The 20,037-nt window shown below is 46.4% G+C and overlaps 2 protein-coding genes across 4 annotated transcripts in view; one reads left to right on the forward strand and one right to left on the reverse strand.

The window, feature by feature from the left end:
* Nucleotides 1–2,153, forward strand: part of RNF149 (ring finger protein 149) — a 30,998-nt gene extending 28,845 nt beyond the window's left edge. For all 3 annotated transcript variants that reach the window (XM_060412411.1, XM_027967052.3, XM_060412410.1), the window contains one exon: nucleotides 1,324–2,153. The gene's annotated coding sequence lies outside the window, so the exon portion shown is untranslated. The remainder of the gene's footprint in view (nucleotides 1–1,323) is intronic.
* CNOT11 (CCR4-NOT transcription complex subunit 11) lies at nucleotides 1,067–14,854 on the reverse strand. Its single transcript, XM_004006127.6, has 7 exons — nucleotides 14,259–14,854; nucleotides 9,916–10,080; nucleotides 9,279–9,431; nucleotides 5,959–6,161; nucleotides 4,560–4,762; nucleotides 2,071–2,167; nucleotides 1,067–1,997 (listed from the first exon to the last, which is right to left on the reverse strand). Exons 1-7 carry the CDS (start codon nucleotides 14,773–14,775, stop codon nucleotides 1,800–1,802), a joined length of 1,536 nt encoding a protein of 511 aa, XP_004006176.3. The 5' UTR covers nucleotides 14,776–14,854; the 3' UTR covers nucleotides 1,067–1,799.
* Nucleotides 14,855–20,037: the final 5,183 nt, after the last annotated feature.

A 20,037-nucleotide genomic window follows, 5' to 3' on the forward strand; every position in this document is an offset into this window, starting at 1 on the left:
TAAACTTTCTTCTACTTTTAAATATATTTAACGAAGAACTTTTTGCTGGTGTTGTATCTGGGTTTTTCTTTTCCTCCCATAAAGTGTTCTGTAAATATAACTACTATTCTTTGTAAGCTGTTTATTTGAAATACATCTAAAACCCTTTCCTCTGTCAAGTAAACACCAGGACTATAACCTAGAAATGATGAGCAGTGGTCTGTCTTTAGTCACAGGCCACGTTTGCACATCTGTTCACAAAAGCCCATTTGTGGCCCCAGATCAGTGTTTGCGTGGGTGGCAACCTGTGGATGCCCCAGGGGCAGAGAAGTGCCTAGCTGCCGGCACACGTGTTCCCAGGGGAGGCTGGACAGGACATGGTCTTCTAGCACGACTGCCAACAGCTGTCCTTTCATGGTCAGTGTGGTGCCACGGTTCTGATGTTTTGTGCCGCTTGTGATTCTGTAGCTTGGGACAGTGCCCGGGCATAGGGCTGCAACATGACTGAGGCGCCTCACAGAGAAAGCGTGTGTTAGGTGAGACCTATGTGTGCGGCAGGCTGCCGGCCAGGAGCTCTCGCTTACCGAGAACCGCCAGGGCCTGAACCCGAGGCTGGGCGGCTTCCAGCAATGGTATGGTCGAGACTTTGCCATCGCAGACAGTACTGGCTAATAAACTTCGTTTGCCCAGTGCTAATGTGCAAAATGGTGATGCCCGCATGCCAGCCCTGGGCAAAGAAAAGTTAGGTATGGGAAGAAGTCCATTACTGCCATCATTTTTAGACTTCTGAAGGCATACCTGCTACACCAGCCTGGGTCCTTTTGAAGCTGATATATTTATAAATCCCTTCCCTTTATGAGAATATCTAAGCTAAAATTTCTCATCATCTAGGCATACTGTTTTGCCAGTATTACAAGGCTGGAATTTATACTAATCTTAAAACCTGCCCTGCTTGGTATATCCTTTAACTTTTGCTAAGAGTTGGACTGGGAGGAGTGACTCAGGTTTCTGTAGAGTGTGCTTTGAAAGTACCTCAATAGATGAGGGGTTTTTCATGATTTCTTCAAGTAAAAACTACATCAGATAATACGAGTTCATAGAAAACTTTAATGTAAGGCACTGTTGTCCAGAGTTAAAAGAGGGGTAACAGCCCACAGGAGCCCACAGGCAGGGCACGCACCCCACTCAGTGAGGACAGCTCCCCAGGACTGTCCTCCCAGAGCACCGAACATCACGAGAGAAAGCCCAGAGAACCACCAGCTACCACAGCCCCCAAAGGCGGTTTCTAGGAATCCCCACGTTGGTGGGCAGCCCAAGAAAAGCGTTTACTCTGTTGTCTCTTAGGTCCCCGTGAAAAGCAAGCCTGAGGTTACACGTGTGTCCATGGCTCACACTGGACCCAGTGAGAAGTTCAAGGGTCAGACTGCCATCCCGGGATGACTCCAGGCCCCAGGGGCAGGAACTCATGTTCTTAAAGAGGGTCTTCATTTACTCTCCCTAAAGTCTTATCAGAAGCCTATGACTTACATCTTAAGCAAAAACAAGCCTGTTGCTCTTCAGTGCTGACGGCCTCATCTCCCAAGTGCAGTGACTTTGGGATGACCTTTCCCTGAGGATAGCCATCAGCAAGACACTATAGGACGCATTCTTCCAGGTTCCTACCAAAATTCATCTAAAGGGAAAAGTCACCCAGGGAGGCAAGACTCTAAGTGGAGAGAGTGATGTTTATGTGCATTAAACCAAGCAATCACGGGTCTGGACAGTTTTAGAAAGGAAAGCACAGCACAGCTGAACAATGAACGGGAGGTCCCCAAGAGGCATCACTTGGACATCTTGGTCTCGGCAGGTGTCTCTCCAGTGTCCAGGGTCTTCAGCAACCGGAAGAGGCCCGCGGCCTCGCGGATCCTGCTGAACTCGATGCAGAAGGCCTGCACTTCTATAAACAAGTCCTGCACGTTGATGATCTTATTACGGATCAGAGACTGGAGGAATACACACACAAGACGCACCAGACGGTTCTGAAAAAGGGACCTGTGTTAGCGTCTGTTTTCAGGGCAGGGATTTATAGAGGTTACAAAAACTGTTACTTACCTGCATATATTTATCCTTAATCTGTTCACAGGTAGAAATGCAATTGGATATATAAAGGTGAATAAATTCAGGAGGTAGATCAACAGCTGTGGTTAGTCTGTTTCATAAAGATAAAGGCAGGCCTGTTAATGTCGGTCACTTAGTAGAAATTCTGATGTTAATGGTTTATGCAAGTAAACATCGGCCCCACCCACCCCACTGACCCCCATTAAGTGACACTTCATTTCCCAGCTCTGCACAGCATGTGTGATAAGCGCTGAGCACCATGTCCCTGGGTGGTCTTGGCTGAATCGTAGTTCCTAGTTACTGTCCAGGCTCTGACGATGTGGGCAGTTACTCAGTCTACGTAAGTAATACCGACCTGATTACACATGAGTGCTGTGCAAGGAGCCTATGAAGGCAGGCGTGGAAGGACCTGAACAGCACAGTGCATGACTGAGTACTTCCATGAGGCAGACGCTTGCACAAAGAGCAGTGTACGTGGGAAGGCTTCACAGGGCATATGACTTAAACGGGAACCCGAGGAGAGAAGTGTTCCTTCAAATCAGTAAATAATCTGCGTGAAGTGTAGAATCAGGGGTTGGCGTGGCACATTTCTAAACTTACCTGACTACAGAATTTTTCCCACAAGGCTCCAAGGAAACGCAGCCACAGGCTGCTGGTGACATGGGGGATGGGGTGACGCACAATGAGTTGGGTGGGTGGGGCTCCCACAGCAGACCCCTCCCTTGAAATCATGTCCACACTGATAAAAGGATGTAGTTATCCTTGGACAAAGTGCCTACAGTGTGGTTTAGACAGTAAGTGAACACTCAGCATGGTCAGCCTGGAGGACCCAAATAGAAGAGAAGGCAGCGGAAGCGGCAGGTCTTGCAAGCGACAGAAAATGAAGGCTGAGAACCTCGTGCTTCCTCTCCCTCCCCAGATCTGTGCTGCCCTAGGACACACCTGCCCTGGGCTTTCAGTTAGGCTTTTCCCACCAGCTGATTAACTTAAAAGGACTTTTTTTGGGGGGGGGCTTCACCATGCAGATTTTGGGATCTTAGTCATGTTCCCCCTCCCCACCGAAGGGAGTGAATGCTGGCCCTTGGCCGTGGAAGTGCTGAGTCCTAAACAGTGGACTGCCAGGGGATTCCCAGCTGAGTACAGCTATACTGCTGCTGCTGCTAAGTTGCTTCAGTTGTGTCCGACTCTGTGCAACCCCATAGACGGCAGCCCATCAGGTTCCCCCGTCCCTGGGATTCTCCAGGCAAGAACACTGAAGTGGGCTGCCACTGCCTTCTCCGAGTACAGCTATAAGTAGGTTAAAAAACAATAATCCCCACCTTACAAAGGTCTCGCTCTAGTTGAATTGTGGTTGCCTGGCGGTCAGAATGGATCTCCCCGTAAGCAGAAAGGCCGTATCGTTTAGCCCCCAAAACAGGACACCTCGTGGAAGGGGGCTGAGGATGAGAAGCCTAATTTGGGACCACACCAGGCAAGCCTGCCTATATGGCTACACTATTTGTTGTTGTTCAGTTGCTAAGTCATGTTTGACTCTCCTGTGACCCCATTGGCTGTACTCCTCCAGACTCCTCTGTCCGTGGGATTTCCCAAGCAAGAGTATTGGAGTGGGTTGCCATTTCCTCCTCCAGGGGATCTTCCTGACCTACACTACATATAAACAGCTTAATAGCAGGTTCCCAAGCTAATGTCCAAGTCTGTGAAATTTGTGATGCACCTAAAACTTGCTTGTAAGCAAAATAACAAAATGAGAGACCTCTCATCGCTTTCCTGACAGTGGATGACAGCAGAGCAAGGAGACCAAGTCAAAGAGCGGTTCAGAGAACAGTGCCAGGAATTCTAGGAAGGTATTCTCAGAACTGTCTCAGCTCCTGGGCCCCTACCTTCCCATGATACAGCTTCAGTCACTAACAGAAATAATGTAACACCTGTAGTTTACGTAGAGATAAAGAACACACAGCTCCCCAGGTGGTGCAGTGGTAAAGAACCCAGCTGCCAATGCAGGAGATGCAGGAGACTTGGGTTCAATCCCTGGGTCAGGGAGATCCCCAGAATAGGAAATGGCAACCCACTCCAGTATCCTTGCCTGGAAAATCCCATGGACAGAGGAGCCTGCTGGGCTACCGTCCATGGGAGCACAAAGAGTCAGACCTGGCTGAGTGACTTAAGCACAGAGCACTAAGAATATATAACCATATATAGGGAAATAAGTTTTAGCAATTAGGTTTCACAGGTGGTGACTTCCCAGGTGGTCCAGTGGTTAAGATAGTGTTAAATGCTCAGAATACCCTCCAAGTTCTTCCTTGGGGGTGCGAAATTCATTTGCAGTTAACACTAAAGCTCAGATTATTTAATGGGTTTTCTCAGACTAACCATGTCAGGGAAAAAAAACTGTTGCAAGTTTTTCCCTTCTAATCATTTAATCAGGATTTATATACCTGCCCCACACACCCCCACACAGCATTTGATCGAGTACAGAAACTTACCGATTTACAACTTCCATTGAATGTAATGACATATCCATATTGACCAGAACTGAAAAATACTCAGTGATCTGACTTGACTGCATTAACTTCAGCAACATTTCTATAGCGACTAGAGGATTGTTTTCCACTAGGTCAGGAAGTTTGGCTGGAGTGAGGCCAATATGATAAACAAGTTTGGGGTCCTTTTCCAACTCTCCAAGGAGCTAAATAAAATCAAGTTTTTTTTAAAGAGAGAAAAAGAAGTTAAGTTAGAAATTCTCTTTCCTGCATATAAAAATACCCAAGTATTTTATTTTTAAAATGTTATAAAATTTACCTGCATGAACCAACTTCATCAGTATCTTCCCTCAAACCCATGATCATCATGCTTTGATATTTTGACACTTACATTTGAATTGTCAGTTATTACAACCAGACACCATCACAAGAGTTTATAGATAACACTGATGCCTCCTGGGCATGAAAACAGAATCAATACTGTCTGGATTTTAACAATAATATCCTTAAGTCCCTTGTAGGTAGGTTTTTTTTCTTTTTTGTTTTTGGTTATAATCGAAAACAATCTTCCCAACTAGTACTACTGAAAAGCACAGACCACAGAGGCCATCAGGAACCTCAGGAACTGAAGCCCTGCCCAGCAGCTGGGGGAGGCGGGGGGCGGGGGTCGGAGTGCTCACACTACAGTGCAAGTCACACACACTGCTATTCAAATCTGTGTCCTCAAAAATAATGTTTTTTGCCAAATCTGTACATTGCTTTACATACATTTTCTATGCTATTTCCTCATCTACTTGCATGTACACACATACTCTTTCAGGACTGACTGGTTAGCAAAGTGAACTACGAACAAGGCTGTTCCTTGACTCTGAAGATGGTGTTAGGCGGTAAACCGGGTTGGAGATGTACCTCCTGACAAGTTCTAATGGGGAGGTGTGCCAACTGGGTAAAATGCACCAACAGGAACTACCCACAGCGTCCTGTCTTTCCTGAAGGAAGTCTCATCGTCGGGCACAGGGCCTTTTGAATCCACGACCAACCAACCGTGTGATAGGCGCTGGTTTACCTCCCTGGTGAAATGTGAGTAACTGCAGACTTACCCTCTGGGGTAATAAGTCCCGTTCAGCTTAGCAACAGTATACACAAAGCACCCAGCAGCAGAGCCAGAGCAGAGTGCCCCAAAGTGAGCACCACCTCAGACCCCTCGCCCAGAGTCAAACTGATCCGGACAGAAGCTGCAAGGTGTTTGGGCACCAGATTCACTGCCCCACCACAGTGCAGTGAGCGGAGTGGGAGGCCAAATGAAGCTTCAGGGACCAAGACACTTCGCACTAGTGGATCACTGTGGGAAACAAAACCGCTTGGTGAATTCAATACAGGAGAGCGCTGATGGTAAACATACCTGTGTCTGCTGAGGAGAGGACAGGGGGCTCTTGAAGGCTTTAGCCATTATTCGCTTGATCTCCACACCAGTGCTGTTCTTCACGCACATTGACTTGTCCCACTGGATCGCGTGGTCAGGCTCAGTGGGGTTGAGCCAGGCCAGCTCATCCTCACACACATGCAGCGGAGGCGGGGGGCGGATGAACTCTGGCCGAAAATGGCCTGCAATCAGAGGAGCCTGTGTGACTGCTGCTCTGGGCTGGCCAACACTCATTCACTTCTGTATAAACCCCACGTCTGTGCATGCGGGCATGCGCAGTCATGTCTGACTCTGCGACCCCATGGACTGTAGCCCTGCAGGCAGCTTCTGTCCACAGGATTTCTCAGGCAAGAGTACTGGAGTGGGTTGCTTAATAAGGACAACACGGTCACACTGATTCAAAACTCAGAAGCAGAAATGACAAAGTCGGTTTTTTCCAGAACACAAAGAATGAAATGCTGACACAGAATTATTATACCAGAGACCACATCTATCTATCTTTGGAGAGCAGAGGAAAGCATTACCACCCCCTGCCAACTCCTGGTTCAATCATGATCAGTAGCAAAAGGACACCACTTAGTTCACTGCTAAGTCTTTTGATGGGAAAAATAAAACACTATTTGATGTCAGTCATCCTGTTCTCAGCACTATTTTATTCAGAGACCATATAATGTGTACCAGTTTTATTTTTGCATCTTAAAACCTTGCAGTAGCAAATTATGTATAGATAAAATGAGCAGGTGAGAACTGTGGTTGACTGGACATCCTCAAACGAATCTGGAGAGTTTCATAAACCCATAAATTCACAAATGCTGTATCATTTTAATAAAACAGTGAAAAGAAAAAAAAAATGGGAGTGACTCGATACCTCAACTGTTTTATAAAGATTGATCCCTAAGATATAAATGCCCTTAAGTAAATGAAAACAAACACTGGCTGGAACTCCTGAGCAAACTTCACCCCTCACTTTGGTTTTCACACAGGGCCTAAGACGGCTGTCTCCTCCCATGGACCAAGCCCCAGTCAGATTTCAGTCTTGGATACTCCAGTTCACTGAAAATGTCTGTTTTCTGGCTAAGAATCATCCCTTTATCTTTTGGGGTTTGCATTAGGTCTTTGTTGTTATGTAGGTGTTTCTTGTTGCGGAGAGCGAGGGCTGCTCTCCAGCTGCAGCACCGGGGCTGCTCGTTTTGGCAGCTTCTCTCACTGCAGAGAAGCATGGGCTCCAGGCACGCAGATTTCAGCAGCTGTAGCTCCTGGGCTCCAGGGCACAGGCTCAACAGTTGTGTTGCACAAGCTCAGGTGCTCCTCAGCACATAGGATCTTCCTGGACCAGGGGTCGAACCCATGTCTCCTGCGCTGGCAGGCAGTCCTTACCACCGAGCCACCAGGGAAGCCCCATCCCTTTACCCTAAACTGTACCATCTCTTCACCAGAACCAGCGCTGCATCTCTGCAGACTATTAACAAAGAGGAAGTGTTTTAACGTTTTAGGAGATGCAGTACTTACGTGATCGAGAGAAAGTCCCCAAGAGGTAAGGATGCTTGGTGTTCAGCTAGACTCGGACCTGACACCTGGCCGGTCTATTTGTTACATCCCTTTCCAGTGGCCCATGCCAGTCACCGCTGTGCCCAGTGAGCATTAAATAACCCCTCTGTGCCTTGGACCCACCCATACACTGTGACTAGCTGAGACTTGTTTATGCCAAAGAACTACTATAAATGGCATAAAGAGTCACAGTGCAGGTTTCAAACTCAAGGTAACACTATAGTCCGGAGAACATAATCTTACCCTAACCAGAAAAAAACAAAAAATACAGTTCCATAAGCTTCAATAGGTGTTTTCTTTGAATTAAAGTAAGAGCTGTAAGACTCAGTAAAACTTTAATGGAGAATGATGAGATTAATGAAGATGTATAAAACAAAAAAGGTAATAAGATACAAAACCGCATTTCAGTAAAATCAGGGAATGTATAGCTATAGGTATGCAATTAAAAAAAAACTTGGTATTTTTATTAAAGAAACTAACTTTTATTGAGCATATCTACTATGTTCCAGACATCATACTAGAAGTTTCTCATTAAATTCATGTTTAACATTCTCTGGCATAAATCCCACCAATGTTTTTTTAGATCATTCTCAAGGCAATAGAAATAAAAGCAAAAATAAACAAATGGGACCTAATCAGACTTACAAGCTTTTCTTCAGCAAAGAAAACCATAAATAAAAGTAAGAGAAAACCTACAGACTGAGAAAAAATATTTGCAAATGATGCGACCAACACGAACTTAATTTCCAAAATATACATAGAGCTCATCCATCTCAACAGCAAAAAAATCAACCCAATCAAAAAATGAACAGAAGATCTGAAGAGACATTTCTTCAGAGAAGGCATACAGATGGCCAATAGGCACATGAAAAGATGCTCAACGTAGCTAATTAGAGAAATGCAAATCAAAACTACAATGAGGTACCACCTCACACCAGTCAGAATGGCCACCATTAAAATCTACAGAAAACAAGCTGGAGAGGGTGTGGAGAAAAGGGAGCTCTCCTTCATTACTGACGGGAACGTAAGCTGGTGCAGCCACTGTGGAGAACATCATGGAGGTTCTCAGCAAACTGAAAACGAGTTGCCATATGATCTAGCAATCCCACTCCTGGGTCTGTAGCGACAAAACTGCAATTCAAAAAGACACACGCACCCCTGTGCTCAGGGCAGCACTGTCCACAACAGCTGAGGCATGGAAACCTCTGTCCACTGAGAGAGGAACGGATAAAGAAAAAGAATGAAATAATGCCATTTGCAGCAACATGGACCTAGAGATATCCTATTAGTGAAGTAAACCAGACAGATAAAGACAAATATATCACTGCTATGTGGGATCTAAACGAGACACAGATGAACTTGTCTATGGAACTGAAACAGACTCAGAGCAGACGTGTGGCTGCCATGGGGGCGGGGTGGAGTGGGATTCTGGGAGCAGCAGATGCAAACCATTACATAGAGAATGGATAAAGGAGGAGGTCCTACCACACAGCACAGGAAACAAAGTCCAATATCCTGTGTGAAACCATAATGGAAAAGAGTATGAAAAGGAACATGTAACTGAATCACTCTGCTGCACAGCAGAAATGACCTCAACACTGTAAATCAACTGTTTCAATAAAGTAAAATTTTTAAAAGATTCGTGTTTCAGCATAAACGAAAACAACACGTTTCAGAACACCAGAGTCTCAGGGGGACACTGCTAAAATAAAACCAAGAATACGAAAGAATATAAAATCAGATTTACTCACTTTCAATAGGTGGCTTTGGTCCACTGACTAAAGCTTCCGTGATCTGAGAGGCAACGGAGCTGTCGAATCCAGAGTTAGACGAATCTGGGTCCGGGTCACTGAGAATGCTAGGGAAGCTGGCCTTACTTTGAGTTGGCAATTCAGACTGGCGTTCTGAACAAGATTAAAACAAAAAACACTTTAAAATGCGGCACAAGGAGAGTGAAAACACAAGCTCATAACCGGAGAAACTTGTCTACAACACACAAGCAAAGGGCCAGCTTCAAGCTTTTTTGTTTTTTCTCTAAAACTCCTATAAATCAGTCTTTAAAAACAGGGGGGGAAATGGGCTAATGACGTCAATGAGTATTTTATTTTTAAAAGCTTGAATGGCCAATAAACACCTCAAAAGATATTTGACCTCAGTAGGAACCAGGGGAAAATCTGTTAAAACACAAGATACTGTTGAATACACACTGTAGTTTTAACCGTTCCTTGTAGTTAGTCATTGATGCTTATTTCGTTGTTTTCTTAAAGTTAGGAAAACACAATTGCATCATCCATAAATATATCTGTGGTCCCTGGATCTCACTGTAAAGACATCTGAATTGCAGACTGGCCTCTGCACAAAAGTACCTGAACCGTGGCTCCGCCTTACCAGCCAGGGCGAGCTGAAGCCCGCTAATGTCCACAGACTGGCCCATGTTCCCGACGTCCATAAGGGCGATCTGCCGGGGTGTCTTTTTGAAGAGTTCCCGTGGGGGTGCCAGCATGAGCTGGGAAAGAAAAAACTTCTCTGGTGGAGTTATAGGAGGTAAAAACCCTGTAAATACACAAGCAAAAAATGTATGACAATTTCACTAACGGTTATTTTTAGAAATTATCTTGAGCCTGATAAAACTAGCATCTCATGCATCTTTAAAGACAATTATAATCGAAGATTCATTTAACCAAATACATACATTTATGAAAATATAATTTAGGAATCATCCCAAGGACTGGTTCCAGGACCTCCTGCAAATACTAAAATCCAGGGATACCTGGGTCCTACACATAAAAGCTGTAGTATTTGAAAGTAACCTACACAGATCCTCCTTTTACTTTAAACTCCAGATTACTTACAATACTTAAGACAGTGTAAATGCTATGTAAATACAATGTAAATGCTAGGTAAGTACAATGTAAATGATATGTAAACAGCTGCCAGAATTCAAGTTCTGTTTTGGGGAACTTTCTGGAACTCCCCCCCTCCACACCCCCAAAGGGCTGGTTGAATCCTTAGATGCAGAACCCAAAGATGTACAGGGCCGACTGTTGTATGTCAAATGATTCACTATGATCTGTGGTGATGTCAATGAAACTTAAAAACTGGAGCTATTAAGAACTTTGTTTTCTAACATGCTTCAGTTCCTGCAAAGATAAGTTTATGTATACAGACCAAAACAAATCAAAAACTACAGTCCTCAGAAATGCTTTTCTTCTCTGCTGCAGCCAGCGACTGTGTAACAGGTAAAGAGACAAGGAAGCCACCACTAGCTCTGCACCGTTTTAAGACCTTCCTCATCTGGTCCTGACACTCTCCTCATCCCATTTCCCCTCCAACGCTTGTGTTCTACATTCCGGTTGCACAAAACCTCTTAGCTTCTCCAAGTCCTGATTTCAAAACATACAATACACACAGCTGTTTGAATACCTGAGAGGGTCGCACCCTTCTCTTCCCACCACCTCTAATCAACATCCAACAGAAACATCACTCCCTCTCTGGCTCCACGGGTGAAGCTCCCCATGCCACGATGCTCTGTGTACCTGCCACCCAGCACAGCCCTGGAGGTCGGGTCACAGTCATGTTTGTGTTTCCTCAGCCAGACTGAAGTTTCCTGAGTGTGAAGAAGCCTTCCTACTCACATCCAGATACATTTTCAACCTCTGCTCTGCAGCAGTGTCACCTGAAACGCTCAAAAAACATACACCCACTAGATGGGAAGCTGGTGTATATATGGCACTGGGAGCTCAGCTCCGTGCTCTGTGATGACCTAAAGGGGAGAAGGAGGGAGGCTCACAAGGGAGAGGATGTTTGTATACGTACAGCTGATTCACACTGTTGCACAGCAGAAACTAATAATACTGTAGAGCAATTATACTCCAGTTTTAATTTTATTAAAACTATATATATACCCACTATATACGCCCCTTGATGTACAATGTAGTAAGCCTTGTCATTGACAGTCCCTTTGTTGTGGATTTAAGCACCATCTCTACCAACAGTAATTGTGAATAACACTTACTTCTATTCCTCATAGCAGCTCTGTTTGTTAGTCCTGAAACCTATATGCAGGTCAGGAAGCAACAGTTAGAACTGGACATGGAACAACAGACTGGTTCCAAATAGGAAAAGGAGTATGTCAAGGCTGTATATTGTCACCTTCCTTATTTAACTTATATGCAGGGTACATCATGAGAAACGCTGGGCTGGAAGCAGCACAAGCTGGAATCAAGACTGCCGGGAGAAATATCAATAACCTCAGATATGCAGATGACACCACCCTTATGGCAGAAAGTGAAGAGGAACTCAAAAGCCTCTTGATGAAAGTAAAAGAGGAGAGTGAAAAAGTTGGCTTAAAGCTCAACATTCAGAAAACTAACATCACGGCATCTGGTCCCATCACTTCATGGGAAATAGATGGGCAAACAGTGGAAACAGTGGCAGACTTTATTGTTTTGGGCTCCAAAATCACTGCAGATGGTGACTGCAGCCATGAAATTAAGAGATGCTTACTCCTTGGAAGGAAAGTTATGACCAACCTAGATAGCATATTCAAAAGCAGAGACATTACTTTGCCAACAAAGGTCCGTCTGGTCAAGGCTATGGTTTTCCAGTGGTCATGTATGGATGTGAGAGTTGGACTGTGAAGAAAGCTGAGCGCCAAAGAATTGATGCTTTTGAACTGTGGTGTTGGAGAAGACTCTTGAGAGTCCCTTGGACTGCAAGGAGATCCAACCAGTCCATTCTAAAGGAGATCAGTCCTGGGTATTCATTGGAAGGACTGATGCTGAGGCTGAAACTCCAATACTTTGGCCACCGCATGCAAAGAGTTGACTCACTGGAAAAGACTCTGATGCTGGGAGGGATTGGGGGCAGGAGGAGAAGGGGACGACAGAGGATGAGATGGCTGGATGGCATCACCAACTCGATGGACGTGGGTTTGGGTGAACTCCAGGAGATGGTGATGGACAGGGAGGCCTGGCGTGCTGCAGTTCATGGGGTCGCAAAGAGTCGGAGATGACTGAGTGACTGAACTGAATCATGTGCAACTCTTTGCCATGTCATGGACTAGCCTGCCAGGCTCCTCTGTCCATGGAATTCTCCAGGCAAGAATACTGGAGGGGTTGCCATTCCCTTCTCCAGGGGAACTTCCTGACCCAGGGATCAAAGTCTGGTCTTCTGCTTTGCAGGTAGATGCCTGCAAAGCAGCTGCCTACTCTGCCAGCTCGGAATTATTATCTGCAGCTTACAGACAAGTAAACTGAGGCAGAGACAGGCAAAATAACCAATCTATGGATTTCTTCCCTGGGAAATCTGTTTACAATACAGTTAACAGCCTAGATCTAGTTTCAGACTCACTGCATTTGAGAATAACATTACATAAATCACAGTTCCTTTACCTAACCCATCCTACAGAATTCAGAAGGCTCTCAGACTCAAATCCCACACTGTCTCTGTCCATCTTGGGTGGCGGGTTTGACCAGACCACACACATACACACACAACACACCTTGCAGTCATTTTTCTGGGCATTCTCAAACTTCCTGAAAGTCAGGTTCAGAACCTGCACCCTACAGACATCTCATGGAATACAAAAGTTGCCCCTTTTAGGTAAGAGCCGTGCAGGAAACCAATCAGAAGATGCTTTAGATCCAGAAGAACTGCCAGTAGCAACAATGAATAGCTTAACTGTAGAAGCCCTCTCCTGCAAGAAAACATTCTCTAGTATTACATTAATCCTCTGCCTTCACATTCTGGCTCTCCCTTCCTAAGGAGTGACTTACCTGTTTCCTCACTGCCTAAGGACTATGAGATCAAGCTGCTTCCCACCTCTGACAACCTGTTCTGCCCACTAAACTGGGCCCTGTCTAAATCTCCCAGACACTCATCACCATCTATCTCCTCTGGGCCGTTCTCCTCTCCCGGCTTCAGGTCTTCTCCTAAAATCAAGTCTCACAAACAAGCTCTTGAGTTACCAAAAAAAAAAAAAAAAAAAAGCAGTCTCACATCAAATCCACCGGTCTCACCAAAGTTGCAGAAAACACACCTTTTACATAATGTCCAGCAGTAGTTTTCTAATCTAGGCGGTGAATTCGAGGCTGCTTTCTATCCTGTGACCCCATCGCGTTAACCAAGGACACCTAACAGCAACAAGGTGGCTAGTATAATCCTTTGTTGTTTAGCTGGTAAGTCGTGTCCCACTCTGCGACCCCATGAGCTGTAGCCTGCCAGGCTCTTCTGTCCATGGGATTCTCCAAGCAAGAATACTGGAGTGGGTTGCCATTTCCTCCTCCAGAAGATCTTCGTGACCCAGGGGTCCAACCCGTGTCTCCTGCATTGGCAGCCGGGTTCTTTACCGCTGGGCCACGGGGGAAGCCCTGCGTAATGTGTTTCTCCGCCTCAACCACGTCTTCCGGTTCTGAATGACTTCTCATTGACTCTCCTGAGACTTAAAGCCGGGGGCAGATAAAGTGTGTCGTTACTTACAACTTCACACACCTCTGACGGGCTAGACGAGAACGAACCGCATGTGAGGCACAAAAGCGTCAAGCCCCACACTAAGCTGCGCGGTTTGACGGCTCCTACTGTTGCGGGGGGAGCGGTTAATTTTCGGTGCCAGGAAGCTGCCACTCGTCCGTACTTGGTGGAGGGGGTGGGGAGGGAATTTCAAAAGGAGACGATGGATTTCCCAGGCCGGTGAAGGCCCAGCAGCTCCAGGAGGGCGGTCCCAGCCGTACCTGAGAGGGGAGGCCGGTCGGGTTCCTGGCCGCCGCGGGCGGGCGGCGCGGGGTTGAGCAAGTGCGCGAAGCTAGCGGCGAAGGGGTTGGCGGCGAGCGGCTCGGTGCGGTACATCTCCCAGAGCAGGTAGAGCGCCGTGAGGCGCTGCGCCGCGCTGGGGAGCAGGTCCGGCTGCTGCAGCAGCATCACGAGCACCGAGCCCAGGCGGAAGTGGTCGGCTTTGCTGAAGTAGTGGTGGAAGGCGGTGGACAGGCCCTCGAAGGTGCTGCCGCCGCCCGCCTCCTCCGAGATGATGCTCAGCAGGCTCGAGAGCTCCTTCGGGGTCAGGCTCATCCTGCCCGCGGGGCCCCCCGGGCCTCCGCTCCCCGGCCCGGGGACGCCCGCTCCGCCTCTGCCGCCGGGGCCCGAGCTTCCCGGGCCGCTCCTGGAAGCCGACCCCGCCGCTTCCCGGGCTCCCCTTTGCTCCGCGGCGGTGAGAAGCCGGCCAGATGCCGCGCTTGCCCCGCCGCCGGGCATCAACCTCTTTCGTCCGTCCTGCTTCACGGCCGGAGGGGCCCTGGCGCCGGCTCGCTCCGTCCCTGCGGCCGTAAAGCGCGCTGTGGCACGACAGCGTCGCAAACAAAACAAGCCTGGAACCCAGCCGGCAGTAGAAGAGAGGGCAGCGCGCAGCCAGAGCGAGGCTGCGGGAGCCAGGCCAGGGAGAAGATCCCGAGACGCCGAGGGGGCGGAGCAAAAAGCCGGAAATTAAGGCGGGGCTTGCAGGAGGGGCCGAGCCGCCGGCGGGGCCCGGATCTCGCCCTGCGGAAGTCTCGCGGAGGCCCAGAGCGGAGCTGGGGTGTTATCTGCGCGTGCGCGAGCGAGAGGCGCGCCCCCGGTAGTGTGCCCGGGAGAAACCGTCGTCCAGATAAGCGTCTGGAAAATGCATATTAGAAACTGAAAAGCTCTCTTAATTAACACACATGACTATTCGTGGTAGAAGATTTTTAAATACAAATAACTGTAGACCATGCGTTTCTCATAACCAAAATTAATTTTCAATCCTACACTGTTTGAAGAAATGGAGTCATACTGCACACGAGCTATGGTACGCAGTTGTCTTAACAAAATTTCTGGAACATGTTTTGAGAAAGCAGAAGCACCTGCCCAGGTGACTAGGGCTCGCTCCAGGCTGGGAACCACCGAGTGATGTGACCCAGACTTGCTCGGTTCCTCCCTTAGACCTGCAAAACCCTGCAGGGATTTCTGCCAGGGAGTTTGGGAAATCCCGTGTGACCTAACTAATGCTGGCAACTGGAGAATTCTCTAGTTCAGTGCCTCCTTAGTTCTAAAATAAAATTGAAAGAAGAGAAATTGGTTGGTCATTGAGGATGCCTATTCTGAAGACTTCTTGAATTGACTATTAGAGGGACTTCCCTGGTGGTCCAGTGGCTAAAACTGTTCTCCCCCCGCCCCCCTCCATACAGGGGGCTTGGGTTGGATCCCAGGTCAGGGAGCTAAGATCATGCATGACGCAATGAAGAGCAAAGATTCCATGTGCCACCACAAAGGCCTGGCGCAGCTAAATAAAATTTATTTTAAAGTTTGAAAAATTGTTAGATATCCCTCTAGAAAGGTCCTGCCAATTAAGAGCAGCAGACATAACTTGCTAACTTGGGAAACTGATTTAAATTATCTTGAAGGTATTCTTATTTACTACAGTAAATGAACTTTATTGTGTTTGGGAGGTCTGTTTGTTACTGGGGTTTGGTCTTTTTATTTTTGTACTGCAGATTTTTTTTTCTTATATGTGTTTATCTATTTAGGCTGTGCCAGGTCTGGCCAGTTGTGGCATACTGGATCTTTAGTAGTGGCATGTGGGATCTAGTTTCCTGACCAGGGATCAAACCCAAGTCACTTGCTTTGGGAGCACAGAGTCTTAGCCACCGCACCACCAGACGAGTCCAGTTTTACTGTTTGTTTTTTTTTAAGTTGTTTCAAAATATTTGAACATTATGTGCCCCCCAAGCCCCAATAAACTATTTTTTTTTTCCTGTAGGAGCACTTTCAAAATTAGGTTGATGTTAAAAAGAACCCCAGAGGCCCCAGATGGAGTCACTTCTCCTAGGTCACACCACTAACCTAACTAAAACTTCATCCTCCCCCAGAAAATGTGAATGTTAGTCATTCAGTTGTAGTCATTCACTCTTTGCGACCTCAGGGACTGCAGCCAACCAGACTCTTCCGGCCATGGAATTCTCCAGGCAAGAATACTGGAGTGGGTTGCCATTCCCTCTTCCAGGGGAATCTTCCCTGATCCATGAATTGAACCCCAGTCTCCCGCATAGAAGGCAGATTCTTTACCGTCTGAGCCACCAGGGAAGCCAAAATGTGGGCTTAACCAGGAATTTTCTAGTCGGCATCAATGAGGTAATTGGTCATGTGGACCCTCTCCATCCCCCGAAGGAAGATGAGGTAGCCTGCCACAAAGACCCCTTCCGTTCCCCATAAGCAAGTTGTGTGCTGTGCTCAGTCGCTTCAGTCATGCCTGACTCTTTTTCCTGCCAGGCTCCTCTATCTGTGCAATTCTCCAGGCAAGAATACTGGAGTGGGTTGCCGTGCCCTCCTCCAGGGGATCTTCCTGACCCAGGGAGTGAATCTGTGTCACTTGCGTTGCGGGCGGGTTCTTTACCCATTGAGCCACCTAAGAAGCCCCATAAGCGAGTTACCTATGCCTGAAATGACGTTTTTTTGCTGATGACTTCCTTGTCTTGCCTTTGAAAACCTTTCCCTTCCTAAAGTTGTTGGGAGCTCCTCTCTACTTCCTGAATGGGATGCTGCCTCACTTGTGAATGGTTCAGTAAAACCAATTAGATCTCTAAAATGTACCCGGTTGTATTTTTGTTACTTAACAGCAGTATCCAGGGTTTCCTGCATGTTCCCTGAAAACAACTCTCAGGTCCTGGAAACAAATAACCACAGACATAAATCTATCCTCTCATAGTTCTAGAAGCTAAAGTTCCAAAATGAGGGTGTGAGCAGAGCCAGGCTCTACACCCCCAAAGGCTGTGGGGAAGAATACTTCCTTGTCTCCTTCTGGCTCCCAGTGATGTCCAGTGGTGTCTGGCGTCCCTTCTCTTATGCTTCTACCATTCCCATCTCTGCCTCTGAGGTCAGGTGGCCTTCTTTTTTTATATTAATGTTCATTGGAGTATAGTTGCTTTACAATGTTGCATTACTTTCTACTGAACAGCAAAGTGAATCAGTATACATATGTGTGTGTATATATATATATATATATCTTCTCTTTTCTGGATTCTCTTCCCATTCATTTTTTAAAATTCAGTTTTATTGAGATGTATTGATATATAACATTGTATAAGTTTCAGGTGTATAGCATGTAATGTTTTGATATATGGTGCTGGAGAATATGCTTGAGAGTCTCTTGGACAGCAAGGAGATCAAGTCAGTCAATCCTAAAGGAAATAAACCCTGAATATTCATTGGAAAGACTGATGCCAAAGCTGCAGCTCCAGTACTTTGGCCACCTGATGAGAAGCGCCAACTCATTGGAAAAGGCCCTGATGCTGGTGAAGATTGAAGGCAAAAGGAGAAGGGAGTGACAGAGAGTGAGATAGTTGGGCGAGATCACTGACTCAGTGGACATGAGCCCGAGCAAAGTCCAGGAGACAGTGAGGGACAGGGAATCCTGGCCTGCTGTAGCCCATGGGGCAGCAAAGAGTCGGGCATGACCTAGCAGCTGAAGGACAACAAACAACATGCATGACAAAATGACTAGCACAGTGAGTTCAGTTAACATCATTCACCTCTCACACTTACAATTTTTCCACGTGATGAAAACTTTTTAAGATCTACTCTCTTAGCAACTTTCAAATATACAGTACAGTATTGCTAACTGTAGTTATCAGGCTGTATATTAAACCCCCAGAACTTATTTCTCTTGTGTGACTGCAAGTTGGCACATTTTGACCACCTTCACATAAATCCTTCTCTTGTATAGACTTTTCCTTCTTAGCAGTTTTGCCTGCTATTCCGTTTTACTTTGCATCTCAAACTGCTTCTGCATATTCAGGGCACCACAGCACATTGCGTAGAATTCTCTGAGCTATATAGTAGGTTCTCATTAGTTGTCTATTTTATGCAGAGTATCCACATGTGGCCTTCTTTCCTGTGTATCTGTGCTTCACTTGGCTTTCTTATGGGGACACCAGTCATTGAGTTTAGGGCCTACCCTAATTTCATATGACCTCATCTTAACTAATTCCGCCTGTAAAGACCCCATTTCCAAATAAGGTCACATCCTGAGGTTCTGGGTGGACATGAGTTTTGAGGAGACAAAACTCATTCTCCAATCAGTAGAGACCCAAAGTTCTCCTGGGCACATGTCTTGGTGATCCTCCTTCACACCCACCTCATCTCTGCCCTTAGATTCTCCCCTAGCATTTATACAGTTAAAAAACACTGCAGTTTATTTTTATATTTACTTATGTATTTTGCAGCACGTGGGATCTTTGGTTGAGCCATGCAAACTCTTAGTTGTGGAATGAGAGATCTTAAGTTCTGAGACCAGGGATCAAACCTGGACCCCCTTGCATTGGGAGTTTGGAGTCTTAGCCACTGGACCACCAGAGAAGTCCCCAACAAACAGTGTTTTGAACCCCTACTATGTGCCAGCCAGGGCTGGAGGCAGTGAGCAGAGACGGTAAAGCCCTGCCTCAGAGAAGTTGGGCAGCCTCTTGTTCAGCTCTACAGTAACTCAGCACAGCCTGGAACCCACAGGAGACCTCATCCTGATCATTGACTTAACCATATAATTGAAACATCCTGCAGAAACTGTTAAATTCTTTCTGAAATGGATCCCAAGTTTCCCTTTCCCTTTAGACTGAAGTACAGACAGGATTTCACCTTGCTGTCATGATAACTAGTATGTTCTCAGACAGTAACCACCAGGGCCATGACACACAGAGCTAGTTGCCCTGCACAGGGGGTCCTCCAGCTGCTATACCTTTCAACTCTTGTGCCTTTTACAGTTTTTCTGTTTCCTCCTGCCCTGTTGGGTTGTTACTCTTACATGAGAGTTAGCCTTGTAGCTGCCGTTCACCCAAAAGTGTTGTAGTGAGAGGGCATATGGTTGCTGGAAACTTGATTTTTTAAAATCATTTTTTAAACTTTTATTGATCAATTTGGCTGCGCCTGGTTTTAGCCGCAATACGAGGGATTTTCCCTCTTCATTGCGGCATGCGGGATCTTTAGTTGCAGCGTGGACAATCTGGTGCCCTGACCGGGGATTGAACCCGGGCCCCCTGCATTGGGAGCCTACACTGGAGCACGAGGGTAGACCCTATAAAACATTTTTGAAAAGACCACATTTTGGAGATTAAAAATAGATGAGTGGTTTCCAAAGACTGGGGAGTGGGTGGGTGGCAGAGAGGTAGGCCTGCCTCTGAAAGGGTAACGTGGGGAGCTCTGTGGTGATGGGAGAGTTCTCTACCTTAGTTGTGATGTTGGCTACACAAATGTGTACATGTGATAAAACTGCATAGAACTGAACACATATATTGTAACATTGCTTGTTTCCCAATCTTGATTGTGTACTAGAGTTATGCAAAATGCTCCCGTATTGAGGGAAATTGGGTGAAGAGTGAGTAGCACTCTCCCTACATGTTTTTGCAATTTCCTGTGAATCTGCAGTTATTTCTTGTTTTAAAAAACACTTGCTTAAAAAAAAAAAAAACTATTGAATTTGTTACAGTATTACTTCTCTTTTATATTTTGATTTTT

Source organism: Ovis aries, chromosome 3 (assembly GCF_016772045.2).
Source record: "Ovis aries strain OAR_USU_Benz2616 breed Rambouillet chromosome 3, ARS-UI_Ramb_v3.0, whole genome shotgun sequence".
NCBI lineage: Eukaryota > Metazoa > Chordata > Mammalia > Artiodactyla > Bovidae > Ovis > Ovis aries.

Coding starts and splice junctions, on each gene's coding strand:
- CNOT11 (XM_004006127.6), bottom strand. CDS start 14,775: ATGCCCGGCGGCGGGGCAAGCGCGGCATCTGGCCGGCTTCTCACCGCC. Junction 10,081..14,258: donor CGACCGGCCTCCCCTCTCAG/GTACGGCTGGGA, acceptor GTGTATTTACAG/GGTTTTTACCTCCTATAACT. Junction 9,432..9,915: donor GCTTCAGCTCGCCCTGGCTG/GTAAGGCGGAGC, acceptor AATCTTGTTCAG/AACGCCAGTCTGAATTGCCA.